Here is a 26,865-nt window from a genome sequence, read left to right as displayed (position 1 = left end):
ACTGAACCCCTGCCACATTCCATCTCTGGGACGTTGGTCACTGTGATGCCACTGCACCGATGAGAAAGCAGAGGCTCAGAGAGGCCAGGTCACTTCGGAGTCAGAGCCGGCAATGCCACCGGAGCCGGAAACCAGGCCCGCCAGATCCCAAAGCCGCCGCCCCACTCGCCAGGCCGACCCCAGCACCCTCTGGTCCCGAGATTCGATCTCCGTGGCCCGAAACCACAGCTCTTCCTCCGGGGGTGGCCCTCAGGGCGTCCGGGGCCACCACAGCCTGGCCCTCCCCCGACCACAGCCCAGCCACAGCCCGCTCCGTGGTTTCCCGAACGCACGCTCCCCTGGCAGCGGCTTTCACCGTAACGGCCCCCACAGGGGGCTGCCGGTCAATGTTCCCTGCTGGGTCCTCAGGTGCTTCTAAAGCGGAAGGTGGCTGAGGTCCAAGGGGGGCCGTGGGCTGCCCCCTCCCCTTCACCCCCATAAATGACCTCTGTGTTTATCTCACACCGGCCACAGCACGTCATTTCAGCTTAATTTTATTTCCTCTTATAAATGGGCACAGCACGGGGCGTGTTAAAAAACCAACAAAAATCCCAAACGGTTCCTTCACGGGCCTGGGACAGGGGAGCACCCACGGGGGCAGGCGCCTTGGTCGTTCTCCAGTCTTCGTCCTCGACTCCTCCTTAACGTTTTGGCCATGAACTCAGGGTGGGGGTGGTTAATCAACAGGTTATGGAGGGGCAGGGGACAGGGAGGGCCCGGGGCAGGGAAGGACAGACCCCCACCCGCCCCGGGACAGGTTCTCAGAGGGCTCTGTACAGGGGGGAGGAAGACGGGAGGGACAGTCTTCGGGGGGCTCCCTGGAGCCACGCTGCCTACAGAATGTACATGCATTCGCCGCGCCAGGCCGGGGGCGCTGCGCTGCCGGTGGGCACCCAGGGGCGCTGCGCTGCCGGGTGGGCACCAAGGGGCGCTGGGCCATCAGCCCTCAGGCAGTGACTCCGGGCCCGGTCTCAGCATCTCTGTCCATCTGTACAGTTTGTGAGCTCCTATTTACAGGCAGGAGGCCTGGAAAGCAAGTCCAGGGTGGTGGCTGTCAGGAGAGACTCACGAGAGCTGAGGCGGTGGCAGTCACTCCTGCCCGGGAGACAGGTGTTTGCTCCCTGTGCCCAGGGCCCCAGCTGGAGGCCGGGACAGAGGACTGTGCCAACCCCAGGGGGGTCCAGCGCTGAGCATCCCAGGCCACTGCCCACAGACCTGCCTGGCCCAGCCTTTCGGTGAGGTGCTCCCTCTGGCCCCTGGGAAGACAGAGCCCGGCTCCAGACACCACAACTGGGGGTGGGTCCAACCTTCCCTTTCCAGCCAGGCCCCAGGGAGGTCCCCAATCCACCATGATCCCCCTCCTTTGGCATCGGCCATGCTTCCAGGGAAGGCCAGGGCCCACCAGACACCCCCCCCCCTGGGAGCATGGGGGTGTCTGGGGATCTGGGCAGGCCCTGCCCCCACATTGCACCTAGGAGAGCGCCAGCTCATCCTTTGAACCGACCTCGTGGATCGTCTTGCCCGCCTCAGGCTGGCCGGAGTGGACTTGGGCTGGCAAGACGGTTGGATTGCCTAAGGATAAAGCCTGCACACGTGCCCAGGGCTCAGTGGAGGCCCTCAGCCTCTCCTCTCGAATGCTACGGGCGCAGAGAAGAGGTTGGGGCCAGAAGGTAATGCCCCAAGTTAGAAGCCAGGCCCCGAAGTGACCCACGCAGGCCACCCAAGCCCCCTCCAGCCAGTCAGAGCCCGTCACGCATCCTACGCTGGACCCGCCCCCATCCCGCCACAGGTCTCTGGTTTCCCAGCCTCGGCCTGCCCAGGCCTTCTCACCAGAGCTGCTGTCCCAAGACAGCAACCCACCAGGGACCAGGGAAGGAGGGGGCTGGGGCCTTGGTGCCATCCATCCGGGCCCCAAGCCTTCCTCTCCAGGGGTGATCGAGGCCAGGTCACCGTCAACAGTTTGTGGGCCCAGATGCCTCTCCCCATCACATCCCCCTCCAAGGCTGGGACTAGCTGGGTTCCTCACAAGCCCCCCGGCCCCGCTGAGATGGGTTTGGGGTCTGCAGGATAGAGCCCCAGCCTGGGAAGAGGAGGAGGGTGAGCAGACAGGCCATGGAAGCCCGGAGCCTCGCCCTCACCGCTGCAGGCACCCCCGCCCTCACCCAGCAGAAGTCTGCTGCCGGTGCATCTTGAAAAGGGAACAGAAATAAAACCTGGGGTCCTGGCTTTCACCTGGGTTGCAGGTGAGGGGTGGGGGTGTGAGCACCAGCCAGCTTCCGAGCAGACCACACCCCAGGCTCCAAGAGCCCCCAAAGGAGAATTGTGACCCCACCTTTAAAACAGCCACAGAAGCGGCCCCACTTGCAAGGGTAAAGAAGGGGGAGGTGTGCTGGGGGCCGTGACACCCGTCCCCACCTGCTCTCAGCCCTCAGCCTGGGGCAGGGCGTCTGGATGGGCAGCTTCCAGCTCCAGGTCCATCCAGCTACAGCCGGAACTGCCAAGTTGTTTGGCCAAATACGCAGACAAGGTGTCAATGGGGGATGCCCAGGGAGGACCCTGGGCAGGGCTGAGGGGAGAGGGTGCAGAGGGCCCGGGCAGCAGGGCCCACCCTCACAGGCACTTTGGAGACTTGTGTCCTGGGAGGCAGTCAGCCCCTAGCTCAGAGCAGGAGGGGGGTGCAGGGAGGCCAGGAGCCAGACCACCTGCTCCCTCTCCCCCATCCCCCTGCCCACCCGGGGCCTTTGGTCCTGGGAGATCCATGCCCCCTCCCCAGTCCTATAATTCCAGGAACCAGCCTGCCTTCCTAAGCAAGGCTCCCTGCAAGTGGGGGCCTGGCCCCACACCAACCCCTTTGCAGGCCTCAGAGAGGAGGAAAGCAGGCTGGGGTGTGCAATGCCCTGAGGGGCCTCGTGGCATCTCCTCCCACGCGCTTTCTGGGAAAGGCCAGTGCCCACCGGCCTTCCTCCAGCGCGAGCAGGCTGTGTGGGATGAGGCTGCATCCACGTGGGATTGTGTCTGACACACCGGGGTTGGTGGCAAGTGGTTGGCGGGGGGGGGGGGGGGGGGGGTTGCTATGGTGAGGGACTGAGTCTGACGGGGCAACTCGGGGGACCCAATATGGGCTGACTGCTGGGCCTGGTTCCACCCTCCCAGTGAGCCTGAAAGCTAGAGGACAGCGTGCCTGGTGCCGGATTGTATGTGCGTGTGTGAAGAGACACAGTGAGGGCAGCAGGCCACGCCGCCACCAGTGGGTGGCAGTGACTTGTGACTTGCATTGTCGTAGGCATTCGGGGGTGCGTGAGAAACACGTGAGAAGAAACGTCTTTGGGAGGATGTGTCTGTGACCTATCTGGGCTGGTGGGGTGGTGTCAAGATGGCGTACGGTTTTGTCATTTCGTGCGTCGGTCTTTGGATGTGACAACGTGTGACCTTGTGGGAGATGGTCTCTGTGCAGAGTCCACTTGCAAGAGGGAGGTACAAGCCCAGCCCTGCTCACCAGTGACTGCCAGGGCACTCTTGGGAAGCTAATTCCTCAGGGACAGACTGGGAAAGAGGTGAAACCTTCGGGTGCATATGCAGTGGGTGCGGTGAGGGTAGAGTGTACCCACAACTGGGGCAGGCCAGGACAAAACACTGCAACAAGGGGCACACTCTTACCCGGTATCGAGGGGCCCTGGGAAGAAGCAACAGGTGGCAGTGTCTCCATTTCAAGGGCTGAGCTTATAAAGGCTTGTCCTGGAAACTAGCCTGAGTCCCTCTCTGCCCTTAAAAGAAGACCTCAGCAAGCCCTGTGGGGCCAGGTTGGAGTTCAGGCCCAACTCAAGCCCCACCCTTTCTTCCACCAACCAATCAGGAGCTTCTTTCCTGCTACCCATCTGACACGAGGTCCTGAAGCCCCAGGTGAGTGGAAGACAAAAGATGAGCTCGTAAGGGCACAGTCTAGGCAGAGGACGGTGTCCCCTGAGCCTTGGGGAAGATCTGTGTGAGGCTGACAATCTGGGCAGACCTTGAGAGGGTGGGCAGAGATGGACTGGGGCCAGGCTTTCTCCCAGGCCCCGTCCGAGGCCAGGGCTGGTGGAACAGGCTGGGGACTGGGCAGAGGGGCGACGCTGAGGCTCTGGGGAGGCACTGTGGCTCCGCTAGGCGTAGAACTCCTCCTGCTTGTCAGGCTTCTGGTATGTGACGCTCGCCTGCTTGGGCTCCTCCAGAGTGTAGCTGCCCTCGTCTTTCTTCTTCATGCGGTAGATGAGCAGGGTGACCAGGAAGGCGGCGAAGAGGGCGCCCACCACCCCACCCACAATCACAGCTGTGGAGAAAGAGAGCAGAGGTCATGTCTAGAGGAGGGAGTTGGGCTGGGGGACGGGGGGGGAGGGGAGGTATGGCTTGGACCGAGGGGAATGCCTAAGGAGAGGGGCAATGGCCTGAGGGAAAGGGGCAAGAATGGGGAGAGGGCTAGGGGACTGGAATCTGAGACTGGAGTTGCTGCCATTGGTAGCCCTCACTGCAGCCTGGCCAGGTCTAGTTGCCTACCACACACTAACCCATCGAAGCCTCGTACAGCTCAAGGATGGGGCTATGGTCCCCATCGTCAGGGGAAAGATGCTCCAGTATTCCCTATACCGTTAGGAAAGAACAACTCTGCCAACTCAACTACCACCCATCCCAACCAGAGGCGTTAACGTATGAACAGATGTGCACTAAGAATTTAGTGCAAAACATCCATTCTACAGAGGATGAAAGGGGAGCCTTGGGAGGGGAAGTACCTGCCCGAGGCACACTGCTCCTCCTCAGTGGGGAGTGGGGAGTAGGGACTGGACCTTGTGTCCAGACTCTTCAGGAGCCTCAGCCAGGGCTGGTCCTCAGTGACTGGGGTCAAGGCTAGGGGCAGATCAAGCTAACGAATGGGCTCAGAAATCAGGACCCAAGGAGGGAGGTCCAGGAGGGCCAACCAGCGTGGCCCAAAAAGCAGGGGTCAAGGGCCAAGTCTGGACAGGGGACAGCGGGTGCTGAGGAAGGTGCTGGAGGTAACATGAAGTCAGAGTCAGGCCCTGGGATGGGTGAAGGTCGAGGGCAGGTCCTGGGTAACTAGGCTCCTAGGAAACGCACACCCTGACCACCATCCAGGGCTCCTGGAGGGCAAACCGAGGCCCAGCCAGCTGCCCCACCCTGAGCTCCTCCTGGGCCCACGTCTCACCTACAAGCACCTCCTTCCTCTCCAGGATGCTCTTCTGCGGCAGCTGAGCGGCCGAACTGCCCGAGTCGATGGCATTGTCCAGGAGGCCAGGGCCGGGGCGGGCCCCCTTGGGCAGCGTCCCAGGTGGAGGCGATGGCTTAGCCGCAGCCCCGCCCACTGCCACCACCTCATTGGCCGTGTCCGGCTGCGTGGTCTCTTCCTCCGGCAGCTCAAAGTCCCCACTCGGCCCCCCACTCACTGGCACCTCCAGCTCATCCCGGGTCGTGGTCAGCAGGGACTCTGGAGTTGGGGTCTATAGAGAAGATGGCATGAGCCCAGGCGCCAGGACCCAGCACCCCCTGCCACAGGGCAGCCGCACACACATGCACACATGCACACACATATACTCACATACACACAGTGGACTAGCACTTACCTAGCACCCTCTGTGCAGGCACTGTGCCAAGCACATTATGAGCATTTACCCTCATATGAAGGAAGTATTGTGAAGCCCAATTCACAGAACAGGAAATAGGCTCAGGAGGATAGCTTCTTCCACAGCCAGTAAGTGGAAGCAGCAGAACTGAAATGCACATCTATCCAACACCAGCATCTGTGTTCCTCACCATTTACTGCTACACTGGCTCTGTTCTCCCCTGGCCACCTCCTGTCCCCCTCCCATCTCCATCACGTCCCCTCCCGCTGCCTTGGGGGACTGAGTGTCTATTCTGGGACTTCTGGGTGCAGCTGGGACACACTTGGGCCGGGTCCCCAGTCCACATGCCTGAGGTGGAGGTGAGTCACTTAGTCTAGAGGGGAGTCTGAGAGCACAACTGCAGAGTGTGATGCCCCGTGGGGCCAGGTGTCCGGTGTGAGAGAGAGGAGAAGGCACAGGTCAAGTGCACGGCACTGAGCTTCAACCCAGCGACAAGGGGTCCCCAGGGGCAGGCTGCTCCCTCAGTCACCTTCAGACTAACACCACCACCAGTGCTTATGACAATAATACAGAAACACGTGGTTTGCTGACCACGGCCAGGCATTGTCCTCAGCCTGGTGGATATGTCAGGGAACTTAATTCTCTCAGCACTATGATTTGCATTCTTATTTTCTCCTTTCACAGATAAAGAACCAGAGGTACAGTCCTAGCTGGTTTGGCTCAGTGGATAAGAGCGTCGGCCTTCGGACTGAAGGGTCCCAGGTTCGATTCCGGTCAAGGGCACATGCCCGAGTTACAGGCTTGATCCCCAGTAGGGGGCGTGCAGGAGGCAGCCGATCAGTGATTCTCTCTCATCATTGATGTTTCTCTCTCTCCCTTCCTCTCTGAAATCATAAGAAACAGGTATAGAAGGTATAGAAAGGTTCGATGGCTTCCTGAAGGCCCATGGCTAAAAAGTGGCAGAGGAATTCTGACCTCGGCTGCCTGGGTCCCGAGTCTGCGCTGTTAACAGAACACGCAGGCCCTGGACACACATCACACCATCCCCTCCAGCACACACATCACCCTGTTCCTTCCGAATATTCTAAAACCCGGCCTGATCTCTCTTCCATCCCCCTCCCTCTCACCTCCATCCTCATCCTGTGACTCACACCCAGCAGGGGCACTCCAGCCACATCCCTCTCTCGCCCTCCCCATCCAGCCTGGCTCATTTCCAGAACCTTCCCATCCTCACCTCTGCCCGGCTCCATCCCCCGGCCCCAGACCCCGGCCCCCTCCTCTGCTCTCACTCCCTGTCCTCCCCCTGGCTTACCTGAGCCACCTCGGTTGGTCCGGGGGCAGTGGTCCCCAGGGGCAGGGTGCTCTGCTCTGGGGTGGCAGGCTCCTGGGTGGCAGCTGGCCTGGAGGGAAGGGCCCTTGGCCTGGAGGTAGCTGTACTGACCAGCCTGGGTGTTGGGGCCTCAGTGTCCAAGACAGCCGCCGTGGTGGGAGGGGAGGGCGCCTCTGGGGTGGTGGCCGGGGCCGTGGCCGCCGTGGTCAGGGGGAGAGGAAGCAGCCTCCGTACGCCGGTGGTCCTTTCGACAGAGGTGGTGGCCGTGGGAGGGGGTGCCGCGGGGATGCTGGGAGCGGCGGTGGCCGCCGTGGCCGGCACCAAGGCCACGGTGGGGGCCCCTGTGGTGGCCATGGGAGTGGAGATGGCGGTGGCTCTCCGGCTGGGCTCTTCTGGGACCTCCGTCGCCACTGGGAGGCTCGTGGCTGGCTCTGGTGTGGGGCGCTCGGCGGGGAGCTCCTCCAACGGGGTGCCCACGGGCTGGACGTCCACGGTAGGCAGCACGGCCGGTGTGGTGGACACTGCCAGGGCCACGTCTGGGCTGAGCCGCATGGCCGTCTCAATGCCTGACTCCTGCTCGAAGTCTGAGGGGTGGGGAGAGGAGAGAGCTAGGGATCCGGGCATGGGGAGCCCAGGGAAGCGATGGCCATCCGTGATGGGCCCCCAACCCTCACTCCTTGCACGGTGCTCCCAGGACACGAGGAGGGAGAGGGGGAAGGCACAGTCTGGCCAGAGGTTACCAGGCGGCTGCTCCCCTGCTCCTCTCTGCCTAGCCCCAAGTTCCTCGAGGGGACCGTCTCCTCCAGGAAGCCCTCTCTGACTGCCCCAGCCACCCAGGCTGGACTTCTCACAGGCTGAACCAGGCAGTGGGAGGGCCGACCGGCCGCAAAGCTCACCAGAGGTTGGGGCAGCAGGGGAAGGGCATTCTGGGAGGAGGCTCCCTGAGACACAGGCAGAGGGCGGGGGAGAACAAGAGCATCCTACAAGGGAACGCTTGAGCGATCTGGGGGACTCAAGCCACGTCAAGTGGAAGGGACTTGGGTGGAAATGAGGGTGAAAGAAGCTGCAGGCAGCTCCCTGGGGCTGAAGCAGGCGCAGGAGAAGCGGGGAGGGGCCGGGAGGGTTGGGAGTGGGGGCCGGACCCATCAGAGATGAAGTTAATGAAAATGAACCCGCAAGAGGCTTTGAAGAGTGGGCTAAAGCGAGGAGACAGGTGGCGGCGGAGGGCCAGTTCTGTGGCATGCAGACCTTCTACCGCCTCCGAGGCCCGTCCTGTCCTCTCCCTGGGCTCAGACCCAGCCACACCGCGCAGAGCTCCCTCTCTGTGCCAGAATCTGACGCAGAAGCCCTCCAGACTCCGCAAAGAGGGTGCATAGACACTGACAGGCCAGACTATTATGATCTCTGAACGCATAATAATCTGGCCACTCAGAGAGTGTGTGTGTGTACATATATACATACACACACATATATACACATATACACGGATATATATATATATATATATATGTATATATATATATATATATAATAGAGGCCTAGTGCGTGAATTCGTGCATGGGTGGGGTCCAGCCAGCCTGGCCAGGGGGAGGAGACAGGGTCGGTTGGCCAGCCTGCCTGCTGGTCTAATTCCTGGTCAAGGGGATAATTTGCATATTAGCCTTTTACTATGTAGGATATACACTGAGTGGCCAGATGATTATGTGCTCAGCGATCACTCCGTGTACATCACCTCTCACAGATAGGTCTCTGAGAGGAAAGGCTTTATAAAGGTGCTGCGGATGTTGGGTGGTGAAGCTGGGATTTGAACCCACCCTACTCCGCTGGCCCTTCCCAGGTGGGTGAGGACTTGCCCTGCCAAGTTCCCCGGAGTGCTGGAGCAGCACTGAACACCGGGCTCCTGGGGGATGTCTGTTCCCACCTGGAGGCGAGGACACAGAGCAGAGCCGAGGGAGCTGCGAGTCCTGAGCTGCGAGTCCTGGGCGTGGAGGCCGTAGGGCCCTGGTTCCATCCCCAGGACAACTGGCCCTCCGGAGCGTGAGGTCCACAGGGCACCCCAGCCTGGCCTCCCCTCCTCCCCCTCCCCCCGCCTCAGTGAGCCTGCGGGGGCCCTGGGACCAGCCTTGCGTGGGGACAGGAGGCAGACTGGCGTGGCCAGCCCGCCCCGCACGCACAGGGAAGGGGCGGTACTTACAGCCGGAGCCGGACCCCGAGTACAGGTCGTCCAGCTCGTCGTCGGGAAAGGAGTCGTCGTCCCCGGAGCCCTCCAGGTCCACGGGCCGCTCGAAGTTCTCGCTGCGCCAGCGCTGCGTCTGCGGAGGGCGGACAGGGGCCTGGGCTCAGCGCCCCGGACTCTCCCACGGGGACAGAGGGGCACGGAGGGGCGGCGCGGGCGTGGCCTCCAGGTGGGCGGAGCGGGGTGGGCGTGGTTACCACTTCCTGCCCGCCCGCCCGCCCGCCCGCCCGCCCGGGGGCCAGGGGAGCAGCCCGGGGGCCAGGGGAGCAGCCCGTCCTGCTGACGGCCACCACGGAGGACCCTCCACTGCGCTGCCCCCGGATCAGAACCGCTGGGCGGCAGAAGCAGGGTTAGAGCCGGAATGCTGGATGTGAGTCCTGGCTGCACCGCTTACTACATCTGTGCCGGACGTGGGGCAAGTTACTTGGTCTCTCTGTGCCTTAGTTTACTCATTACTCAGAGCCAACAGCACCTGCCCTGTCCGGCAACGTGCTAAGAGGTGTGCAGAGCTGAGCACCTCGTATACAGCAGGTGCTTGGCATAGGCTAGTGCCACCTTCCACGTGGGTCCTCTTCCAGAGGACAGAACGGAGGCCCCAGCTGCCCCAGATGTGACCGTCAGACGTCAGATGTGGCTTGGGACCCAGCGTCTTACACCTTGAAAATCCAGACAGGACCATCAGCCCCAGCAGACAGGTGTGTGAGATCTGGGGCTCTGGGAGGGAATTTCCATGGATAAGGGGGGGACGGGGGAGCCCAGGGCTAGGAGTGCAGGCTCCAGCCCTAGGTCCTCCCCAAAACTAGAAGTCAGCTCCTCTCACCTCCCCACAAAGGATCTCAAAGGCGGAGTCAGCTCAGGGCCTGATGCTGCGCCGAGGTCTCTGGGGGTCAGGAGAGCAGAGAGGGGCTCCTCCCAGGGTCCAGCTCACCAGGCCCAAGACTCCGCTACAATCAGAGCCTGGGGAGGCGGAGAACTGGGGCTCCCGGGTCCTTCCTGCAACCCTGGGCTGGGAGCCAGCACTGAGACATCCAAGACAAGCCTGCAACCCCCCCACCCCACCCCCAGAGGAGCAGGCTCGGCCCACCTCCTGCCACACCTTGACCCTGATTCCAGATGGAGCCCAGGCAGCGCTTGCCCCTGAGGGCTTTCCAGAGGAAGCGAGAGTGACTCCTGCTGCTCAGAGAGGAAGGTTCGCACCGAAGTCCACACAGAGGCTGGGGGGGGGGGGGGGGGGGGGGGGGCGGCGCAGCGTAGCCTGTGCTTTGGCGCTGGTCCTGCCGCCTCCAGCCTCATCAGGTCCCTCTGCACCGCCCATCACCGGTTCCAGCCGCCCTGGCCCCTCTGTGTCTGGCACAGGCCTGGTCTCTGCTGCCTCTCTCCCTCACGCCATTCCCTCCACCTAGAACACTCTTCCTTCTTCATCTCTGCCACAAACGCCTGCCCTTTCTTCCGAGAAGCCCTCCTGGTTTATCTTCCAGAGCGTCTCCTGCTGCTGGATTCACCTCTGTCACTGCTCTGAGCTGTGGCAAGGTGAGGCAGGGCACGCTGAGGCTGGGGAAGGCTCACAGAGGCCTCCCGTGGCCACCTGGCAGCTTTCTGAGTGCAGGCCGGGCACCCGCACCGTCCGCCTGGCATGGAAGCCATGCAGGGCATGTGAGCAGGAGGGACTGGATTAGCCTCTCAGCCGCCCTGACAGGCCCCTGTGGAGTTCGCACAGAGCCAGAGAGAGGATCCCAATCCCAGCTCCCTGCCCCGCCTCAGCCACCTGCTCCAGAGCCCTACCCAGGCAGGGCGGGAGGCCTGGGCAGGGGGCCAGGAGATGCCCTCCCCGGCCCCACCCCTGTTACCCCCCCCACCACCACCACCACACACACAGTCTCAGAGTAATGAATTAATCAGTGTTTACTTGCTACCAGTGAGTCATGGAGTGGAACAATTAGTGTAATTGCTCTCGTGACTAATTGCTGGGCTTCCTCCTCTGAGACATTCCAGGGGCTGAGCGCACCCACCGACCAACTTTCCCCGGCTCTTGGCTCCACGGCCCCCACCCTCCACCCCGCCCAGCCCAGAACAGCCCGGCGCCCCCCCACACACCCACCCTGGGGTGAGAAGGTTAGGAGGAAGGCTCCCCACACTGCCAGCCTCCAAACCGGGGCCAGCTGAGCCAGAGTCCCTGGGAGACTCTGCTCAGTTCTGAGGCAAATCACCTGAAGCCAGGACTCAGCTCCTCCCAGGCCGCCCAGCGGGATGGGGCCTGAGCGGGACCAGCGCTCGGGCTCCACTCCTGGGTGGGGCCACCCTCACTGTCTTTTCATCTTTCCAGGCAGGCCAGAGAGCTCTGGCTGGGAGGAGAGATTCTGAGAAGTCTGTGGTCCCCAGGGACTTCCAAACTGGGGTGAAGGTGAGAGCCAAAGCAGGGCAGCCTATGGCGCCTCGGTGACAAGTGCCACACAGCAGCCCCGAAACCCTGACCCCAGGAAGACCTGCGGAAAAATCCAGAGACCCCCCCCCACCCCAAAGCCACACAGACCCTTGAAATGAAACACAGAGACACCCAGAAACACAGAGAAGACACATACAGACACACCTAGACACACTCACCTAAAGGCAGCCACAGAGGGGCAGCGTGTGTTGGCATGTCTTTGGGCACAAATAGGCACGTGCATGGGGGGCGGGCACTGGGTAAGGGGTGCATACAGTGTAGCTCTGAGGCTCAGAGACAAGCATGGAGCCTCCTGTGAACCCATCAGCCTCCACGCAGGTAGCTCTCACCTAGATACCATTCATCCCCAGATCAGTAGCCATTGACATGACAACCGTTACCATGACGACCATCTCCTCCATGCTAAGGACCAGGAGCTCCAGCTCCCCACAGGGCGGGGGGTGGGGGGGAGCAGGAGCGGGAGAGCTCACGGAGGAACAGAGAGGATGGCAGGGAGGGGGGAGGGCAGAGCCATGGGACGAAGAGGCAGGGACAGTGGAAGGCCAGGGGTCAGGAGTCTGGGGGGCGGGAGGGGGGGAAGAGTGGAGGGAGGACTTGCCGTGTGAGAGAAAGCGAAGGCGAGAGTGGGAGGTGGAGGGAGAGAATTCTCTCACATCTTAATTTAGACTCACACTTACCAGACAAAGCTGGGGAAGGGGCCACCTCGGTGATTTTCCAAACCTGCGTCCAAGAGAGCATTCTTTCCAGAAAATACGCAGCCCCTCGATGGGGGGGAGGGGGGAGGGAGGGTGGCCAATAGCGCGGTCACCCCTGAACTTGCCCTGGGAAGCTAGGTGCTGGGAGCCCCTCAGGGGTGGGAGGTGGGACGCAGAATGCCATCTTGCCCAGCACCTCCCCCCAAGGTGACCGAGTGCCAGCTCTACCCGTCCCTGGGCCAGTGAGGACCAGGGCTCCGTGGGGCCCGCCCGGGGGCTGCTGGTGGCTGCGGCCCCCAGGGGGACGAAAGGGCAGAGGGAAAAGATGGGGGCGGAGAACAGCCTGGGAGGCAGCAGGGAAAGCCTCAAAAGTCACAAAATGCCAGAGGAGGGCAGCGACAAACAGCCTGTGACCCCCAAATGACCCCTCATTTGCATGCCCATGCATAATTAGCATGATAATTATTCCATTCCCTTAAAGGAGAACTGATTCAGAATGCCCAGGATCCTTTGGCCTCCCCATGGCCTGCACTGAACTCCTCCTCCAGGTAAACTCACACCCTCCTATGCCTGATACACACACACACACACGCACGCACGCACGCACGCACGCAAGCACACACACGCACACACACACTGCGGCTAACAGACAATCCAGTGCCATCCTCATGCACACGCCACACACACACCCCAGCACACACAGCCACGCCCTATAAAACACACAGCTATGCCCTCACACACATAGTAATTATGGGCAACGTTTGCTGACCCCAACCTGCGTGCCTATCTTAGCGCTTAGACAACAGAGACATGTGGGAAGTGGGTGACCATCCCATGATCGCCCACGTACTACACCCCTAGCTACATGTGCAAATGTGCGCGCGCGCACACACGTGTGCACCCTGTCCACACCTAACACACCACGAATGCATCACACAACTTCAGCACCATCTCATCACTTCACCTGGGCACCCACCGTCCCCTCCCTGTCCGAGCACCTCACCGCACACATCCCTTCGCAGGGACACCTGTGGGCTGACACTGAGCCCGGACTTGGAAACGCCTGTTTGCACCCCCACCCCTTACACACAGATGCGGAGAGGGTGCCTACGGCAGAAGCATGAACTCTGCTTCCCACATGGCCAGTCCCAGGAGCAGTCACCCAACCGGAGGTCCCTCGGCAGCCAGTGAGGGGCCCACCGCAGCCGAGGGCCGCCCTGCCCGGGTGCCTCCTCCGGCCCTCACGGCCGCCCAAAGCTCAACTGTCCCCACTGCACAGGCGCAGACCCCTGGGCGGAGGCACCAACAGGTCCTCAGTCCCTGGAACCCTTGCCCAGGGCTGTCCCCAACCCGCAGCTCACCCAGGGCTCCGGCACCATGACCCACAGCCCCTTCACCCCTGCATGACCCCAGCTCAGAACTGCCAGAGCCATCCACACACACGCAATGTCTATGCACACTGTGCACACACTCTAGCACCCAACAAACACCCCACCTGCTCTCACGCACCATCCCTACCCACACGTTCCTGAAGGCACCCACCCCACCCTATGCACGACCCCTCTCTGCTGCCCCCAACCAGCCCGGACACCTACAGCCCAGCCCCCTCCACACATGGGCACCATGCATGACACCTGGCACATTCAAACACAGACAATGCCAGGGGGATGGGGTGGCACCCTTCCCAGTGGACTGACACGGCCCTGTCCTCTTTCCTCAAGTCCCCTCATCACCCACCATTCCTCTGGAGCTGACTCCCACAGCCTCACCCTGGAGGCACCTCAGGCCCCCCCCCCCCCCAGCAGCCAGAGGGCTCCCCTCGCTTACCACTCACCCCTACAGGACCCTCCCCACAGAGGTACCGAAGCAGGTGGATGTCAGGTAAGTCTCCTTGCTTCACAGCCACGCACCAAGGATGGCGGACACCGTCCAGGAGAAAGCCGGGCACCTCCCTCTGTCAGCAGCCTTCTGCCAAGACCAGAGGTCCAGGTCTCTCATGCCCAACACCCACCACCAGTCCTCCAACAGGACAGCACAGAGGGGAGACCAGAATGGATCAGCGCCCAGCTTGCTCCTCGAAGGAAAGCAAGCAAGCCACTGAAGCTCTGCAATCTCAGTTTCCTCATCTGTAAAATGGGGATAACAGCAGGATGCCGCTCACAGACTTGCCAGAAGAAGAATCAAATAAGATCATGCAGGCAGCCGAAACCAGGTTCAATTCCAGTCAAGGGCATGTACCTTGGTTGCGGGCACAATCCCCAGTAGGGGGTGTGCAAGAGGCAGCTGATGGATGTTTCTCTCTCACTGATGTTTCTAACTCTATCCCTCTCTTTTCCTCTCTGTGAAAAATCAATAAAATATATTTTAAAAAATAAAATAAAAATAAATAAAATAAAATAGGCAGTTGTCTTAAAAAAAAAAAAAAATGCAGGTAATGAGCCGAGCACTGGACCTGAGCCAGTCAGTGTAGCTGTGATTATTGTTAGATAGATGTCCATATTTCTATCATCGCTGTTTCTGAAGACCTGACCTCAGTGAGGCCTCCCCATCCTCACGGGGGGATAGAATCAGGACGACGGCACTGCAGATGAGGGTACAAACGCCCAGAGAGGCTGAGAGGCCTTGCCACGGCCACCCAGCAGGGGAGAGAGCAGAGGGAGAAAAGGAGAGGCGGGTGAGGGGAGAGGGTGAGTTACAGACACAGACGCAGACGCACAAATTAGGTCGGCTGGCAGGCCGCCGGGAGCCGACACCCTGTGCAGTGCTAACCACGCTGCCAACGCCGGGAATAAAACGCCTATGATTAATTCTGCGTGAGCTTCCCTCCCGGCGTTAGCCAGACGCAGGCACCGCTCTCCTGGCGGCTGGCGTGTGAGCAGGGGCTGGGATCCCAGCTTCAGACTCAGTCTTGGGTTCACGTTCAACTCTGCTTATTGGCTGGGTGACTCTGAGCAAGTTATTTAACTTCTCTGGGCCGCTAGTTTAAGATGACCAGACGTCCCGCTTTGGGCGGGACAGTCCCGACTTTTTAACAATTTGTCCCGCGTCCCGAGGCGTTTGTAAAAAGTTTTAAATCGGGACTTCCAAAGCGGGACGTCTGGTCACCTTACTCTAGTTCAGGATCAGTGATTCCCAAAGTGTGGTACGCGTACCCCCAGGGGAACGGGAAGAGGTTGGTGGGGGTACGCGTTGCACCCGAGTTTGGTGGGGATATGCACTGCACGCTGCTTAGCTGAGCCTAATTCTACGTTCTCATGAGTACGGGGGTTACTCAGCGTTATGAAAATTATAGAAGGGGTACATATATGTCAAAAGTTTTGGGAAACCCTGCTAGTTGGTTAAATGGGGACAATAATAATGCATATCCCGTAGAGCAGCTGTGAGAGTCACGTGAGATAACGCACCGGACAAGGAGCTGGCCACCTGTTGGTATTTCCACCTTCCCGTCTCCGGGCTCAGGACTAAACCATAAGGCCTGAGTGACCACGGATTGTAACTCTCCCATCTCACAGATGTGGAAACTGAGGCCCCAGGAGGGGAATAGGGGCAGGGTGGGGAATGACCACATAAAGCAGCACTCAGAGAGGTAAGGTGATCTGTCCAAAGACACACGGGAGCAGGCGGTCTGTGCAGAGAGAGGCCCGTGGACCGCCCTGGGGTTCCTCCCCGCCAGTCCCCGTCCCCAAACACCCTCCGCGCTGTGAGAACCCGGTGCCCCTCACGCTCAGCAGCTCCAGCCCGGAGACCCGGAGCGTCACCGCAGGAATGTGGGCCTGGGCCAGGCTCCGGGCAGCGGGACAGCCCGGGCGCTACACAACGGACGGCCTGGCCCGGGGAGGGGACGCTGCAGTCTCCACCCCCACGCGGCCACAGCTGCCCTGGCCGGGGACCAGCTCCCACAGCATTCACTTGCTGCTGGAGGGGCGGGAAGGCTGCATCTGCTGGGGAGGGGGCCTCAGAACCCAGGACCCAGAGAGAGCGGACGGGCTTGGGGGACGAGGGGGAAGGGTTGTCAAGAAGCCCAGCCTGGAAGTGACAGACCATCCCCCCAGAAAACGATCAGCCCTGGCCAGTGTGGCTCCAAAAGGTTGCCGGTTTGATTCCCGGGCAGGACACATGCCCAGGTTGCGGACATGCAGGATTCCCGGTGGTGGACATGCAGGAGGCAGCTGATCTATGTTTCGCTCTCACACCAATGTTTCACTCTCTCTCCCTCTCCTTTCCTCTATCAATAAATAAATACACACACACACACACACACACACACACACACATATATATTCTTTTAAAAGCCCAGGCATGCATTGTCACTGACACACCCTCTCCCCACTCTGATTCTCAACCCCTCACCCCACCCCCAGACCTTCAGCTCTGAGGACAGAAAATACCCCTTTGGGCCCATCTCAGCCAGCTGCTCTGCAGAGAACATCCTGGACATCCTGGCAATGGAGGCCTCCCCACCCCACGCCCCAACTCCATCAGCTCCAGCCCGCCTCCTCCCCCACTCTCTCTCTCCACTGCCCACTCCGCGGCCTCACCACCCTCTCAGAACTCCCTTCCCCACGGGCACTGCCCTCCTCCATGCCCACCCTGGGCCAGACAGGAGAGCAGGTAACATCCCAGCTCAGGAAGCCACAGCCCCTGGGACCCGACAGTCTCCTTCTCCCCTCTCAGCACTCCCCTTGCCCCATCTGTAAAATGAACAGTCGAGCTGGATGCTCTAAGGCAGTGGTCGGCAAACTTTGGCCTCTTGAGTGTTCTGACACCACTTCTTCAAAATAGACTCGCCCAGGCCGAAAACCGATTTCTGCGCATGGGCCATGAAGTTTCAATCACACTGGACGTGCGCGCCTGCACGTGGTGTTTTGTGGAAGAGCCGCACTCAAGGGGCCAAAGAGCCGCATGTGGCTCGTGAGCCGCGGTTGGCCAACCCCTGCTCTAAGGGCCTTTTCGATCCTGATGCTCTGGACATCTAAAAAGTCAACGTTGCTGGGCCGGCGTGGCTCAGGGGCTGAGCATCAGCCTATAAACCAGGAGGTCACAGTTCAATTCCCGGCCAGGGCACATGCCCGGGTTGCAGGCGACGGAGGGAGGCAGCCAATCAATAAATCTCGCTCATCATTGATGTTTCTATCTCTCTATCCCTCTCCCTTCTTCCCTGAAATCAATAAAAATGTATTTTCAGCCCTAACCGGTTTGGCTCTATCATCAGCCTGGAGACCGTAGGGTCCCAGGTTCGATTCTGGTCAAGGGTGTGTACCTTGGTAGCGGGCACATCCCCAGAGGCAGCTGATCGGTGTCTCTCTCTCATTGATGTTCCTAACTCTCTATCCCTCGCCCTTCCTCTCTGTAAAAAATCGATAAAATAAATATATTTAAAAAAAAATAAAAAATACGTATGTTTTCAAAATAAATAAAAAGTCAGCCCTCAGTGGAAAAACCTACATTCCCAACAAGAGGGGCCTCGTTCAATCAGGGAGGGCCAGCCCCGCCCGGGAATATTATGCAGCGTCAGTAACGGGGTTCTCACAAATCCATACCACTGAGTCGGGTCTTTCAAAGGCCTATGTGCACAGCGGAGGCTTTTATTTCTTACTCATTTCGAAGGATAACTGAGGATGCGGGTCCGCATGGCCGGTTGTCAGGATGTGGTGTCTCCACACCTGGTGGCTGGGGCAGGCCCTTCCCTCTCAGCCGGGTTTGCCCAGTAAACAAAGGCAGCCACCACCTCTGGGGGGTTCGAGGCAAAAGACCAGGTGCCCCCGCGTTAATGAACTGCACAACCAACGCTGGCTATTAATACTATCATCACCGAGTTCTGAAAAGGAAGTTACAACAAATAAATAAAGAACTTGATCCTGACTCGATCGTGCTTCGATGAACTCACTGCCTTCAAGGCTCCACGCAGAATTCCACCCGCGGCTCCCGGCGCCCTCTCCGGCAGCGGGACTGCAGACGCTTCCCAGTTTTTGCTCAGGGCCTGGGTGTGAACTTGCCAATTTTCCACCGTGAGCTCCGGGTGCTGTGATCACTGGGGGAGCCCTGCCCCCTCCGGCCTGCGAAGCTCCCTGGCCCCTCATCCTGCCGAGACCCTGTGGGGCCTGCTCCTGAGGAAACCGAGGAGCAAACAGAGGCACCGGCAGAGGAAACAGCGAGGGAGCCTGTGAGGGAGCCGGCGGGCCCGGCGGCCGGGCCCAGCGCCGGGCCTCACCGCAGACGGGCTGCCTGGCAGGGCCCAGCCGCCCCCTCCCTGGCATCGACGTGGCGGGCGGCCACATTGGCCCGCAGCACCAGGCGCCTCCCCCGCCCGCCGTCTCCGCCCGCCGGCCCAGTTCCTGGCCCTGCCACCCCCGCCAGCCCCGGTCAGCGTGCTGGCTGGCCACCCAGAGCTCACGCTGTCACCTAGGGCTCGCCGGAGGGTGACAACGAAACCCTGGGAAAGCCAGCCCCTGCCCCAGCCCGAGGCTGGGACCCCCCTCCCTTCCCCCTCCATCACTTCCCAGCCACCTGCCCTCCAGCGGCCCCCTCGGCCGCCCGGAGTCACACTGCCCGTTTGTTCCTGTCCCCCAGCTCGTGCCCGAGCCCAGGACCACCCACTGAGGCCCTGGGCAGACTCAGCAGCCTCCTCCCCGGCTGCCCACCCCGCTGTGCTCCTCCCACACGGAACCCTTTACGGTTCTGGGAACGCAGGCACTTTCAGGCTTCCCACGTGCCAGTCCCCTCCCGGAACACCCTTCCCGTCTCTGCCGCCAGCACCTACTCAGCGCAAGCAGTATGTACAAGCACCTACTCTGTGCCAGGCGCCGTTCTGGGCGCTCGGGGTCCCACGGTGAGCGTGTCAGGAATGTGCTGTGTCAGCGCCAGCCGCACCTCCTCTGCGCGGCCTCCCGCACCCACCCCCTGCCCAGTGGGAGTCAGGGGTCCCTGCTTGGGGACGCCACCTCCACTGTGGGGTCATCTGCTGGGGGAGGAGGAGCCACCAGCCACGCTCCCACCGTGCACATGGGCTCCTCCCACCGCGGCTCACTGAGCCCACTCGGCCCCCCGGGCAGCGAGTGCTTTGTGCCGAGGTGACAGCAGGATCTGGACCCTGGCCTCGCTGACACCAGGTCCTGTGCTCAGTAAATCCCCGAGCCCCTGAGAGTGCATGCGGGCTCCCAGGGTGTGACACAACCCTCATTTCACGGGGCTTTTAGCCAGAGAGCCTGGGCCATTCCATCCCGTCCCACGAACAACCGTTACAGCCGGCACTCGGGAGCATTTGCCGTGTGCCAGGCTCTCCGTACGTGCACTGCCTCGTTTCTCTCACCACGAGGCACTGCTATGCCCATTCCGCAGATGGGCACACCGAAGTTCAGAGAGGTAAAGCAACTGGCCCAACGCCACACAGCAACGGGGCCCTACTTGAACCCTGGATCAGCTGTGCCCTAAAGGCCAGGCCCTCTGTACTGCAGTGCACACCCCCTCTCAGCCCTCACCAATATCCCCCGCAGAGAGCTCCCCAAGGGGGAGGCAGGTGTCAGAGGCCACACAGCCCCTCCTCTCCCTGCACCGGGGCCCTGCACAGAGACACCAGACAGACAGACGAACGTCTGGGGATGAGCAGGCAGGGAGGACAGCCCCTGCTCCCATGGCAGGTGGCCTGGCTCAGGTGAGCCGCCCCACCCAGCACCCCATGAGCAGCCAGCAGGTGACAAGGATGGACCCCTAGGCTCTGCAAACATTCCTGCCAACAAGTGGGCAAGGGCCCACCCATTCCGGGGGCCCGTACGCCTCCATGGGACACCCCAGTGTGGGTTAGCTATTCCCCCTCCCCAGCTCGCTGGGCAGGGCCTCCGGGTGCCCTCTGACAAACCAGACTCCCAGCTCACAGAGGTGGCAGCTGTGAGGTCGGAGCAGGTCCTGCACTGAGTAGGTGCCAGGACATGACACAGGGCCGCTACTCAGAGCCTCCTTCCTGCCTGACCTCCAGACCCACCCGAGTGACCCCACACCCCGTCCGTGTCAGCACCAGGGCTGCCTCGGAGCTCACCGCCGCCTGAAATTAGCTTGTTTACTGTCTGACGTCCGGCTCCCCTCCAGGGGCTGCTGGGAGCGGTGGCTGGGCCTGCCGAGGCCACACCCATGTCCCGGGCAACCAGGGTATTCCTGGGACACAGTCGACCCCCATCGATATTTGTTCAATGAACACTATGAGTGGGATCACCCCCCGACAGACCCCATCGCCCACTTCCTGACCCCGGTCACTGCAGTTCTGGGCAGCACCCTGTCCTCTGGCCTGGCTCCCCGTGAACCAGGGCTTTGGGCCAAGGTTCTCTCTGGGGCCCCCAAAACCCAATAACAGGACCCCAACGGAGCTGGGAGGAGGAAAGAGAAATTGAGACCGATGCCAACCTATTTTTTCATGAAACAACTATGCAAATTATATGCAAAGCATGCAGATGAGCAGGCTCCCAGGAGAACCTACAATTCTGGCCACTTTACAAACAGGCTTGGGCTGGGTAGAAAGTAGTATTGACTGAGTCCTACCAAGCGCCAGGCCCCTTACGGACGGAGCCAGGTGAGTGGGCCTCCGTAGACTTAGAGAGGCTGGCAGCTTGTGGAAGGCCGCAGAGAAACCAGCTTGAGTATCAGGGTGGGGGTGACAGGGGGGCAAGGCGGGGGGTGCAGGGCCTGTGGGGGGGAAGAGGCTGAGAGCAGATAGAAGCCCCAGGCCATGTGTGTGGCTCCCATGCCCACAGGGCCTGAGGGAAGACCAGCCCAAAGGGCAGAAGGATCCTGGAGGCTCTCTGGAGCCAGGTGAGGGGGCTGCAGGGACCTCACCAGCCCACGGAACAGCCCTGCTGGAGCCTGCCCAAGCCACGCCCAGCCCTTCCAGCTATGCTGGCCACTCCACGTGGCTCCGACATCCTCCCCGGAGCCTCCCAGGCACATGCCAGCCTCCCCCTGAGGTCACACAACGCGCACACACACTCCTACAACATTCCCATCTGCGAACACAGGGTGAGATGTGACCCCCACCCCCACCAGCGGCTGTCCCCATGGCTTCTGAGCGGCTCCACTTCAAGACCCGGCGCGGGCGAGCCAGGGGCCTCCAGGACCGCCACCACCATTGGGAGACGCAGAGCCTGCAATCAGACAAAAAACAACCCCGGGGAGACTGGCATTGCCCCCAGAGACCCGCCTGGGCCACTCTAGTCTCCAGGGCCACCTCCCGCCCACGATGACACTGTGAGGCGCAGCATGGCTCAGGAAAGGGAGGGGACGGGCTGCGGCCCAACCCTCACCCTCGTCCCTTGAATCCCGGGAGGCAGGCAGGGCCTTGTCAAATATAGACGCCCTAAAAATACCTCCTGAGCCGAAACCGGTTTGGCTCAGTGGTAGAGCGTCGCCCTGCGGACTGAAAGGTCCCAGGTTCGATTCCGGTCAAGGGCATGTACCTTGGTTGCAGGCGCATCCCCGGTAGGGGGTGTGCAAGAGGCAGCTGGTCGATGTTTCTCTCTCATCGATGTTTCTAGCTCTCTATCTCTCTTCCTCCCTGTAAAAAATCAATAAAATATGTGTTTTTTTAAAAATACCTCCTGAAGGATGAATGGGAGCAAGAACGAATGCACAGAAAGTCCGAAGCGCCGGCGAGGCTGTGGAGAAACCGGAGCCCTCACCCTCCTGGTGGGGACGGAAAATGGTGCGGCCGCGTTGGAAAACAGTCTGGCGGTTCCTCAAAAGCCTAAACACAGCCCCCACCCGATCCGGCGATCCCACTCCTCGGGTGCCCGCCTCTCCCAGGGAACGGGAGACCTACGTCCTCACGCCTTCTTAAATGGCAGCACTATTCATGACGGCCCACGCGTGCAAACAGGCCCCTGCTCATCCACGGAGCGGTCAGCAGAAGGTGGGCTGCCCGTGCAACGGAATCTTTTTTAAAAGGAACCGAGTGCTGCCAGATGGGGGCCTGGAGCACATTATGTTCAGGGGAAGAAGTCCGTTCCCATTGCGACGTCCAAGACAGGCAAACCCACAGAGACAGAAGGTAAGTCAGCGATGGCCTAGGGCTGGGGCATTGGGGAGAAGTGGGGGGTGACTGCTAATAGGTGTAGGGTTTGGGGGGTTTTGGAGGGATGGGGTTGGGGGGGTAGAAATATATAAAATTGATGGTGATCTGGCTGGCATGGCTCAGTGGTTGAGCATCGACCTATGAAACTAGGAGGTCACAGTCCGATTCCCAGTCAGGACACATGCCCAGGTTGCAGGCTCCATCCCCAGTAGGGGGCGTGCAAGAGGCAGCCAAGCAATGATTCTCTCTCATCATTGATGTTTCTATCTCTTTCCCTCTCCTTTCGTCTCTGAAATCAATAAAAACATGGTGGCGTTTTGTTTTTTTTAAATTGATGGTGGTTTGTACAGCTCTATCAATAGGCTAAATTATATGCGTTAGATGGGTGAATTGCATGGTAGGTGAGTTAAATTTCAATAAACCTTTTGTTTAGAAAAAATTAAGAAGGAATGTGAGAGTCAGGTTCAGAGAGGGCGAGGAAGTTGCCCAGGGTCACACAGCAGAGCCTGGACTCACATATTCACCTGGGAGAGGCGGTGAACGTTATCCCTGCTCCCCTGCCCTCCCCTCCCCTCCCCTCCGAGTCTCCCCCATCCAAGGCCCAGGGGAACCTCCCAGCGCCCAGGTCCCTGGGCAAACACTGGCTCTGCAGGCCACGGGCGGGAGCGGCCGGCACAGCACCCTCCTCTGTGCTTGTCAAAGGCCGCTCTGTCAGGTGGGACCACAGGAAGAGGGCAGGCTTGGCCCAGAATAACCCACCCGGAGGGCGGCCACTCTAAACTCAGGCCGGCTGCCACCTCCACTCCTACACCCAGCCTGCCCGCTCCAGCTCTCAGAGGTCCTCAGATGCCCCCGCCCTGGCCCTCCGGCCCTGGGGCTGGCCCCTGGCTCCCTCAGGAAGAGCCATGAGGACACGTCCCTGCCAGGGAAGCGGACGGGACGGTGGCAGGGCTCAGCGGTGAAGCACATCTGAATCTGACAACATGTAAACCTACCTCCCCCCTCCCCCCGCCCCTGTGGCTGTCTAGGGCGGCCGTGAGGACAGACACGTCTCTGGGGCCCACCCTTCTTCCCTGCCCTGCCGCCATTTGGCTCCCGGGCACCGGCCTCCGCCCAGCCCAGCTGGCAGCCGCCGAGCCCCCGGCTGGTTTCCGCTTCCAAGTCTCTGCTCAGAGGCCCGTCTGTCCCGACGGCTGGGCCAGCCTCTGTCTGGCAGGTGTTCAGTCCCCACAAACCCCAACTAGGACAAACTCAGGCAAGAAGCCTGTGCCCCTCAGTCCCCTGCCTCCAGCCCACTGCCTCAGTGACCTTCCCGTCCTGGCTCTGGCTCTGGTCCCTGTCTAGTCGCTAAGAGGGGAAGAGGTGGCCCTAACCAAGTGGCTCAGTTGGTTGGAGTGTCATCCTATATAATAAAAGGCTAATATGCAAATTGTACCCTGGGGAGTTTGAATGGGAGTCTGGGAATTCAATCGCTCGCTATGACATGCCCTGACCACCAGGGGGCAGCGCAGAACACGGCAGGTGACCAGCAGCAGCAGTGGGGGCACTGAGGGAGCCAGGGAAGCAGGAGGCAGGGAGGCGGGGAACCTGATAGTCCCTGGTCACTGGCCAGGCCTAAGGACCCTACCCATGCACAAATTCCATGCACCGGGCCTCTAGTTTTATATATCAAAAGGTTGTGGGTTTCATTCCCAGTCAGGGTGCATGCAGGAAGTAACTGATGGATGTTTCTCTCACATCAATGTTTCTCTCTTTCTCTCTCTCTCTCTCTTCCACCCCCTTCCACTCTCCTTCTCTCTCTCTCAAATAAAGAAACATACCCTTGGGTGAGGATTTTATTAAAACGAGGGGAAGACGTGACCTCACAGCCTTACAGAGCAGACTGCAGGGCGAGGCCACAAAGGGTCTTGAGGAGGGAAGCTGAGAATTCCACAAGGTCCCTCCAGCCCCCCAGTCCCAGCGCTGGACTGGAGGGGGCCCCAGAAGACCCCAGAGCACCACGTCCTCCCCCTGACGTCACCGCCAGCCTCCTGTGGGTCCCGCACATCCCTCTGCCCAGCCAGCCCATCCACGGAGCTCAGCCAGGGGAGGCCAAACGCCCATTAGGAATTAGGGACCCTGAGTGTCTGGCCCCAGGTGCCCTGCAACCCAGTGACCAGGTCACATGTCACTCAAACGTGACCTCCCTGACCACACCCTCCTTCAGGTCTCAGCCCACGCACCACCTGACCCTCCACAAGCAGGGTCAGAGGTCAGAGGCCGCAGCCCTGGGCTCCTACCACCATCAGAGCCCCAATCACACCAGCTTGCCTCACCCCCTGCGAGAAACTCTATCAGGGCCAGCCGCAGCCAGAGCAGGGCCCAGGGGGGCCCACATGCATGAGCCGTCAACGGTCCGGCCCCGTGTCCGGGGGGAGACGAACCTGATTGGAGAAGCCGGCCTCCAAGCTGGACATCAGCAAGAGGCTGCTCCTGGAGCCCAGTCGTCTTCCCCAAACCCCAGGATGAGGACAGGGTGGCGACGGTCACCTCTGTGGGGACACAGCCTCTCATCCCCACTGCCCCATTCTTATCAGTCCTGGGCACCAGCCCTGGGCACTGCACCATGCTGGGCCTGGGCCGAGTGAGCCCTCGTGCTTGCAATGACCCTGCGGTAAAAGGGTCACCGTCAGCTTTACCGAGGGGACACGAGTGCAGAGAGCTGCCCCCGGCCGCCCTGTGGACATGGAGGTGGCAGTCAGGGCCCCGGCCCTCTCTGCGCCGTCCCTCACGGCCACCCCGTATGGACACACGGACGTGCCTGTGTATCTCCCTCCAATACCCAGCTCAGGCCTCACCGCCTGCGGGAAGCTTCCCATCCCAACCTTGTCCCAGTGTTGCCCCTCCCTGCTCAAGGCCCCAAAGACAGCATCCTGGGGTTCGGCCTCACCCTCCCACCTGGTCCAGAAATGCTCTGATCAGAGTGCGGGATGCAGCGTGCTTAAGGTCGACTCGGGGGTGCGCCAGGCAGGCGGTTCGATGAAGGGGCGCCTCCCCTGGCCTCTCTGACCCGCTGTCACTTTCCTCAGGGACACACCCCCCCTCCTGCTCCCCGCACATCTGAACCCCCGGGGTGAAGTCTGCCGCGCCTGGAGGTCAGGCAGAAGACAAAGCACTGAGGCCTCTGCACCCGCCCCACCCCCTTAATCACTGCTGAGGAGGCAGGTGATCCGCCGCCCTCTGGCCTGGGCTCCCTAGACTCGAGGATTAAGGGCTGGGATTAAGGACGGACACATTCCTGGTAGCTTAGAGTCCCAGATGTGTGTGTGCAGCGGGGAGAGGGGAGCGGGTTGTGGGCGTGCACATGCAGGTACATCCGTGCAAGCACATCCAGGGCTGTTTCTGGGCATGCGTGCAGATACATCTGTGCGTATACCCCTGCGGGCTGTCAGGTGGCTCTGATACCTGTGAGGGCCTGGGTGCGTGAAGTGAGTGTGCGGGCTCCATCTCTGTAAGAGGTATGTGTGCATGGGTGTGGGGATGGGGGGCACAGAGAGTGTGTATTTCCCTGTCTCTGTGTTATCTGTGCAGGTCTGGGCCTCCACATGTGTGCACAGGACAAGGGTGTGTGCTCAGGACAGCGTGTTACTTCACATACACAAATGGTCTGCAGGGGTGCACACTTCTACGTGTGCCTCGACTCCCCTGAGGTAGGGGAGTGTCTCCAACCTCCTCCACTATCCTCCCAGGAGCTGCAAACACCGTGCCCACCTACCGGCTGGGGCCAGGCCCCCTGCAGCTGAGAAAGTGGAGACAGCAACTTTGGGGACTCGTGGAACTCCTTCTCCGGGATCTGAGATCACCCCCAAAAGCCTCCCAGCCCCGCTTTCTCACATGAGCACAGGAGTCAGCCAGGCCAGGGCTCCGCTCCCAGAGGCACCTGGGACCACAGCTGTGGGGGAGCCGCTCCTCTCAGCCCTGGGGGACCCCGAACAGCCGGCTCCGCCCTTGGGCTGTGTCTTCCTGTGAACAGCGAGGTGAGGGGCCCACTTCCTGTGGCCTGGAGTCCTCGGAACTACACTTCTGGAGCGGGCAGGGGTGAAGAAAATGAGAGGTTCTCCAGCCTGACCCACCGGCCCTCGGCCCCTGAGGCCCAGGTCCCAGGACTCCTCCGGGCCTGGCCCCACTGAGCGGAGAGGTTCCAGCCAGCCAGGGAGGGAGAGAGGCAGAGGCCTCTGGGGAGCAGGCAGGAGGAAGAAGAATCGAGGGTGGGAAGCAGGGGTGCAGGGAGCAGGCAGAGGAGGAGGAGGGTAGGTGTGCAGCGGGGAAGAAGGTGGCGGGCAGAGGGGGAAGGTCTCTTGTAACCAAGCCTGCGCCTCCACCATCTCCGGGACGTCCACCTTCTAAAAGGTGGAATCCTGCTGAAATTGGTTTGGCTCAATGGATAGAGCGTCGGCTTGGGGTCTGAAAGGTCCCGGGT

The 26,865-nt window shown here is 60.9% G+C and overlaps 1 protein-coding gene across 1 annotated transcript in view; it reads right to left on the bottom strand.

Annotated features, from left to right (window-relative positions):
* Positions 1-517: 517 nt before the first annotated feature.
* Positions 518-26,865, bottom strand: part of SDC3 (syndecan 3) — a 37,462-nt gene continuing 11,114 nt past the window's right edge. Inside the window, exons 2-5 of the mRNA XM_036445185.2 lie at positions 9,173-9,290; positions 6,961-7,562; positions 5,234-5,525; positions 518-4,345 (exon numbers count right to left, since the gene is read on the bottom strand). Of these exons, the coding sequence (XP_036301078.1) occupies positions 4,179-4,345; positions 5,234-5,525; positions 6,961-7,562; positions 9,173-9,290 (1,179 nt within the window). The 3' untranslated portion in view covers positions 518-4,178. The remainder of the gene's footprint in view (positions 4,346-5,233; positions 5,526-6,960; positions 7,563-9,172; positions 9,291-26,865) is intronic.

This window comes from Pipistrellus kuhlii, unplaced genomic scaffold (assembly GCF_014108245.1).
Source record: "Pipistrellus kuhlii isolate mPipKuh1 unplaced genomic scaffold, mPipKuh1.p scaffold_m20_p_2, whole genome shotgun sequence".
Lineage (NCBI taxonomy): Eukaryota > Metazoa > Chordata > Mammalia > Chiroptera > Vespertilionidae > Pipistrellus > Pipistrellus kuhlii.
Note: the sequence above shows the minus strand (reverse complement) of the source record. Positions and strands in the feature narration are given on the sequence as shown.